At 29.5% G+C, this 7,268-nt stretch overlaps 1 protein-coding gene across 3 annotated transcripts in view; it reads right to left on the bottom strand.

Annotated features, from left to right (window-relative positions):
• LOC106870402 (serine/threonine-protein kinase Kist) overlaps positions 1 to 7,268 on the bottom strand; it is a 42,618-nt gene that overhangs the window by 19,325 nt on the left and 16,025 nt on the right. For 2 of the 3 annotated variants that reach the window (XM_052966649.1, XM_014916453.2), the window contains one exon: positions 993 to 1,164. In XM_052966649.1, the coding sequence (XP_052822609.1) occupies positions 993 to 1,121 (129 nt within the window). In that variant the 5' untranslated portion in view covers positions 1,122 to 1,164. Of the gene's footprint in view, positions 1 to 992; positions 1,165 to 6,273; positions 6,599 to 7,268 lie in introns of those variants that run through there. The other variant, XM_014916454.2, reaches the window with a different exon arrangement.

Below are 7,268 nucleotides of genomic sequence, written 5' to 3'. Positions count from 1 at the left end.
CCCACACACACACACACACAAACTACAACAGTAATATAGAGGTTGTACTTTCAAATTAAAATTTTAAACATTTCATCAAGCAAGTGAATAATTGAAAGGAAAAATGGTAAAATTAGCAACTGAAGGAGAAGAATTTAGAAAGTTACACATTAATTTTAGTTATATTTTAACATAATGTCTTATCTATACAAGTCTGTTCTTAATTATAATAATCAAATACCCACAGAAAGAATAAAAAATAGTTAATATGACATTTAAGCTTGGTACAGTAAAGCTTTCCTACATCACTCAGTATATATTATAACCTTTAAAAAAAATACAATTAAGGTTGTATTACAATGTAGTATAATTAGTGATTCTATGTTATTGTTTAATCCTATTATAATCTCATATGAAGTTAGTATTGTTTTCTTTATCTAATCATAATTTACTGTTAAGCTTTGAACATATTAAGAAGTATAAAAATCAGTTGATTACTTGCTAAATTCAGTAATTCTTATTTATCTGTATAATACTAAAATTCAAATTTTGTTTGCCTGCTTGTGTATTTCTTGTTTTTTGAGTAAGCTACATGATGTAGTTAAAATGTTTTGATCAATGTGCTCTTAGTCATATGCCCCAGCCTGAAAAAATTTGAAGGGAATCTGCCCCACTGAAGCCTAGAAATAGAAATATTTTATTCATTGTGCCAACAAAAAGTTGTCACCATTTCTGATGACAAAGAATATGAAAAGAATGCACAGGGTTTTATGTACACAAACCCACACACATACATACAACTTTTAGAGATAAAGACATTTCAATTCTTATACTGCGAAATATTTCCAGAAAATCTTTAATAATCACCAAATTTTAACTTTAATAGTTTACTGTGAATTTAAGATCATCAAATAAATTAAAATTTGTTTAAAAAATTTTTAAACAATAAGTTAAAAGAAATTACAATTAAAAACTTATCAAAAGATATGATTTCGCCAATAGGGATAAGGTACCTGACAATCTCCATCTAGAAGAACGGCTTTATAAACATTGCAGCATTTTCCTAGCCCCAGCTGTTGTAGCAACTTCCATCTCTGGCCTTTGGATCCATTGATGATATCACCAGTATCAATATGAGACATCAGCCACCAAAAGTTGCCGCAAGATAAATGGAACAGTTGATCGCTATTAAATTTGAAAATTTTTTTTAAAAATCACAAAAACAAATTTGAGTTTTAAAACAGAAAAAATAAAAGTTGAACATTTTCCAAAAAAGAAAAGCAAATTATCGTATTTGATAGCATTGAAGATACCTCACAATTTCAGGAGAAAATGTTTTAAGTGCATTAAAGCTTATGGGACCCAACTCTGCATATAGGACCTAGGATGATTTTTTGAGGCAACTTTTTGGAAAAGGAGAAGAGTCTTATATGCAATCAAATATGGTAATCTAAATCATACACTTACCATCATCATCATCGTTTAACATCTGCTTTCCATGCTAGCATGGGTTGGACGATTTGACTGAGGACTGGTGAAACCGGATGGCAACACCAGGCTCTTTTTCATTATTTGTTGCTGTTGCATGCTTTTTGTAATTTAGTTGTGTCTTATAGTTTTAGTTTGTGTACCAGATTATAAAACTTAGAAAAATGAATTGATGGAGGCCTCTTAGCTGTGGCTGTAGATAGTTGGTAGTAGCCTAACTTTTTATATACTTGGATAGGAAATTCATGTTAAATATTATTCGTTTAGGTTTAAAAGATAATGAAATTCATAACTGCCAAATCTGTTATGTTAGCAATACAGTGTGTGCAATTTACTGATTAAATGTAAATTGTGACATAATGCATTAAAATTACCAATTTCAGAAGGGTTTCTATGAAAGAGAACCTGGTAGAAGCAATACTGTTTCTAAGAACAAGATGTTAGTAAATTTTGGATTTTGATGTAACTCCAGTTCTCTAGATACAATAGTTTTTCAAAAAATTTTGTAAGAATAAACTTATCAATTATAATATTTATTTCATATAACCGCCATTGATATCAACTTGCCTGAGATTGCTCCTTCGTGTTCATTTATATTCCAAACACCAACTTAATAATAACAAATTTATTTTACTAAATTCTTCATTATCTTAAAAATTAACTGAAACTGAATTTCAACAGAAATATAACAAAAAAGTTAGTGTAATTTTTCATGTTGCATTTATGTAAATTAATTAACCAAGCAATGCTTTAATCTTGAAAAGGAAAGGTTGAGTATTTAATTGACTTTGTTTCTATTAAAATGCTGCTTAAGATGTTCAGTCTTTTAGTTTTTGCTTTAATGTACTTCACATTTTTTAACTACTAAACAAAGATATTCCTGATTTTCTTTCATAGTATTTTTTTTTTGTTTATTTATTTTATGTTCTCTTTACTTTCATAGCTTTTTGGTAAAATCAACCTTTTTTTAAAAAAAAGATTTTATATGTTTTGCCTTGAGCATAAGTGTATGTAACTTCTTTGATAAAAATGAATAAAAAACCAAAATGGCATAGCTATAGTCTTTGAACACAAACTTTAAAAATGTGGGGTATTAAAAAGTCAGCTGATGATTCACAGTAGCCATATGTGTTGTGTGCTTTCAATCAATGTAAGAAATATAATGATGAAACTAATAACAAATAGAACGGTGGGGGCCAGAACTCATGATGTCATAAATCGATGAGTTGTAGTTGGAACTAAAGGTTTTGTATATCAACTCTTCATCTCCACTTTCCTCATCTTCTTTTCAGCAATAGTCATATCTTAAAGATGAGGTAATATTAGGATAATTTTTCTTTCTATTCATAGAAAAATATTTTATTACTTTAGGGACTTTTTATCATAATTTTATTCAATTAATTAATTGAATGAAGCATTCATGTTAAAGGAAAGGATATATAACTAATTAAGTATATTTCTTTAGTCATAGTCATTTGATAAATTACTTTAGATGCTTAATCTTTTGGTTTTAAATTTAATTTACTTTAGATTTTTTTGAACTGGTAAAGAAAGACGTTCCCAATTTCGTTTTATAGTATTTTTATAGTTTATTTTTTACATCCTTTTACTTTTATAGCCTTTCGATAAAAACAGTCTCTTTTTAAAAAAATTATAGAAGTTTTGTCTTATGCTTAAATGTTTGTAACTTCCTCAATAAATAATAGAAAAAATGTAGATATATATATAAAGAAAATAGTAGTGGATCCTAATCAGCTGAAAATTTTTTTGGCATACTCTATCATTGTATGCTACTGCCTATCTTATTACTAATTTTCATAGCAAAGACTATTATACATGGTCACAGTCTAATGACTGAAACAAGTAAAATATATCTTAAAAGTTTATTTAATCATTCGCAAAACCTAGAAAATAATCATCTTTATAAGGTAAATCAGCATCCTCAAACCTTGAAATCTCATTTTCACTGTAGGCATCCATATCCTTACTTTCTCCAATACTGAAACTCTCTGCAATAGGAACTGGCTCATCAATAACTATTTCAAAGAATAGATCCTTCACAGAACCATCAAGGTTGTTACTTATGCCACATTTTTGATATGATGTCACAACTACCTCTTCCTTTACAACATTCCATGAACTTTGTACCCAGTCACAGACCAGTGTAGTAAAGGCCTCTTCCTTCACCCTGTTGGTATCACTTCAAAATCTGAAGACTGCGTCCACATGCTCCACTCATCCTAAATGGTTTGTCAGTCGAAACACCTAAAAGCTGTAAGTGAGTGGTTAAGTCTCAAGAAATTATAATTAACTGGATCTTCCATTCTTCAACATTCCTCTTACCATGCTCAGTTGGTCCTAAACTAATTTGGCAGGTTTCTTTAATAGCCCATTAGAATGCCTGATCAAACAACAGTTTCATTCCTTCCCCATGAATCCAGCTTTTTGGATAGACATGAACATAAGTGTCATTGGATACTCTTTCTTTAGGCATTGTGTTTCTTTTAGAAATTAAGAACAGTGATAGTTTTGTGCCATCAGTGTGGCATACTAATGTAACTGTGTTAGTGTGTCTTAATCACAAATGTAGCACCCTAAGATTCTTCGGTCTCGTTTGATGATACATCAAATAACAATGATATTTCATCCATGTCTGTGAAAGTTCAAAATTAACTTTTATTGCTTTAATCACACACTTGAGAAACCTTAATTATTTTATCTTATATTCTTGTTCTAATCTTCATACAAAGGTTATTTTTCCTTATAAATTTGAAACTGCATTATGCTGACACTCTAAAAATCATTGATATCTCTGTCCATTTCTATAAGTTTTGAATGGTGCATAATTATTTTAATGGATACTGAAAAGCAAAAGTTTCTACAGTCAAACACCTATGTTTTTAATGCTTCTAATTCAGGCCACTTTCAATTTCCCTATAAAGACAGTGTTTGTTATATCTAGTAGTTTTCAGTTGATTTTTTTGGCTCCTCCAAGTACTTACCATTTTTATTAGTTGGTGGCAGACCAAAGCAACTGCCCTATTGCCATGTTACTTGGCATATACTGCAACATGTAACTTAAATTTAATGTTATACCATGCCTTTTTGGTTTTTTTGCCATGGGTTTGAACTCTGTGGGAAATTTATAAATAAAATACATTTTAGGAGTATCTTATCTCAACTTCATCTTCTTTCAGATTATCTGTATAACTGTTAATATTTTGGTCAGGAAAGTTGCCATCCAGGATATGTAATGTGTATTCCTGGTGGCGATGTTTGGTGTTCCTGCAACTGGCTATCAGGATGTTGCTATGGTTTTGTTGCCAGCCATTCAACACTAATAACTGACAGGTGGAGCAAAGTTCATTAACACACCTTTCATTTTTCTAGGAGCATTTTTCATTTCGGTAACAAGCATTTCTTAAAGGTAACACAGTCATTAAATAATATAAGACATATATCAGGTGGGGATATTATATAATGGAGAAGAAAGTACAGAGATGATGTGTCCTCTCCACAAAACTGCTGATGCACTATATGCAATTTTCCATAAATTTGAGCTAAAAGTCTTTGATAATTTGACTAATTTTCTATATTTTATTATGAATAACAATTTCTGTGCTGAACAGCTTATCCAACTCCCTAGCCTACAGTCTTCAGTACCTGTTCCGTAATACAGCCACATGCAGGGCAATTTTTTTTTTTTTTTTTTTGATAGATTTAAAAATAAAAAAGTGCATCTTCCCTTCTCTTGATTGATTTCATTCATTGAATATTTTAAACAAATATATTTTTAATAAACCTAATATTGTCTTGCATTGTCATCTTTAACCATTTTTCTTACCATATCTATTGAAATATATTGACTTTGCTTCAATTAATTTCGAAATTAATGAATAATTTTTAAAAATAACTTTGTCATTATGGAACTGATATTTAGAACATAAATTAACATTAACTTTTGATGGAAGGTCTTAATTTAAATCATTTTAAATTATAAAATGTGAAATAGAACTAGGGTTGGTCTCAAGTTGGTAACAAAAATGTTAAACTTCAAGCAAAGCCTGCTTATTTATTGAATTCTGATATATTAATAAAGATGCTATGTTTGTAAAAATAATAATTTATCTTAAATTAGAATAAAATATAAAATTAACAAAAGTTATGTTTTTATATAACATAGGGAGATAAACATTTATCGGGAATTAAAATACAGATAAACAAATGTTACTGTAAAAATATTTCAATAATTTTGGTCTTTTATTTATTTATTATCTAAAAAATTAATAGTCTACATTATTAACAATAAAAATTCTATAATTAATCTTTTTAAATGAAATTTCTTTAGATAAAACATTAAGTTGTTGGTATGTAGTTCTAATGTAACCAAGATTGAGTAAACCTATTGTTGGAGTCATTCCAGTTGTGACCATCCCAACCCATCCATTTGTATATCCTTGACTATATTTTGCAATATGTTCATTTAAGGTGATAGGATGTGAGTTGAGAGAGTTTCGGCTGCTATTTCTAGCAGTTCAATAAAAGTATATATATTTCCCTGTTGGAATCTTTTGTCTTTAAGTGTAACTGCTAGGAGACTGAAAACTATGCTATTCTGAAATCTAAAACTGCTAAATAACCAATCATTCAGAAATAATACTCTTAAGAAGTATAATACAAAATTAAATAAATGGAATTAAATGCACATTTGGAAGAACAGACTCAATAAGCATCACTATATCAACAAGTAAAGTATTTGGCATAAATGAAATATTTTATACATGAGGATTTCAAATAAATATTTACCTTTTTTCTTAAAAAGTTGAATATCCCAATCCTAAGACAACTTCAGTTGCAGCAATTATCAGGGCAACTTATAAGTAGCATCCAGTCTATCCTTAATAAATAATGGACATTTGTTCCCTTATTTTAATAAGGTGCCTCAATAAATCGTTAAATACTTCAAGTAAAAGAATTCCTGGGAAATGATTACAATCAACTGCATAGCAAGCAAGTTCATGTTATGACTCATTCAACAATATCCATGGTATGCAGCATACCAAACTATTTAGATAAGGCCCCTTTGAGTCAGAAATATAAGGGATAAAAGAAAAGCATGTAAATGAAGGATGAGGAGGAATAGAGAATAAGGGAAACAAGGCTATTGGAATTTGTGATTCATTCCATTCCTATATAAACTCAGAAAAACAAGTATCTTCTGAGATCAAAAGTTCCACTGCAATGCTTCATCTTTGTATTTTCTCATAAAGTCTCACAACTCTCTCTCTCTCTCTCTCTCTCGTGTGTGTGTGTGTGTATATATCCAAAGTTTTAAATTTAAATTTAAAACTTTGGATATATAAACAAGGAGAACGATCCCTAAGGAGTCTAATTTAGACATTTTTGCGGTGAAATCTCCTGCTATATTGGTAACGATTACATGGTTTTCTATGAAAAATTATATATATACACACACACACAGATATATCTATATATAAATAAAATATATATTATAAATATACAATTTATATACACACACACACACATAAATATATATATTCTTTTATTTGTTTCAGTCATTTGACAGCAGCCATGCTGGAGCACTGCTTTTAATTGAATAAATCAACCCCAGGACTTACTCTTTGTAAGCCTAGAACTTATACTGTCAGTCTTTTTTGTCGAACTGCTAAGTTATGGGGATGTAAACCAGCATCAGTTGCCAAGTGATAGGGGTGGGTACAAACACAGACTGATGATGATGACGATGATATATATATATATATATATATATGTATATATAT

This window comes from Octopus bimaculoides, chromosome 1 (genome assembly GCF_001194135.2).
Source record: "Octopus bimaculoides isolate UCB-OBI-ISO-001 chromosome 1, ASM119413v2, whole genome shotgun sequence".
Taxonomy (NCBI): domain Eukaryota; kingdom Metazoa; phylum Mollusca; class Cephalopoda; order Octopoda; family Octopodidae; genus Octopus; species Octopus bimaculoides.
Note: the sequence above shows the minus strand (reverse complement) of the source record. Positions and strands in the feature narration are given on the sequence as shown.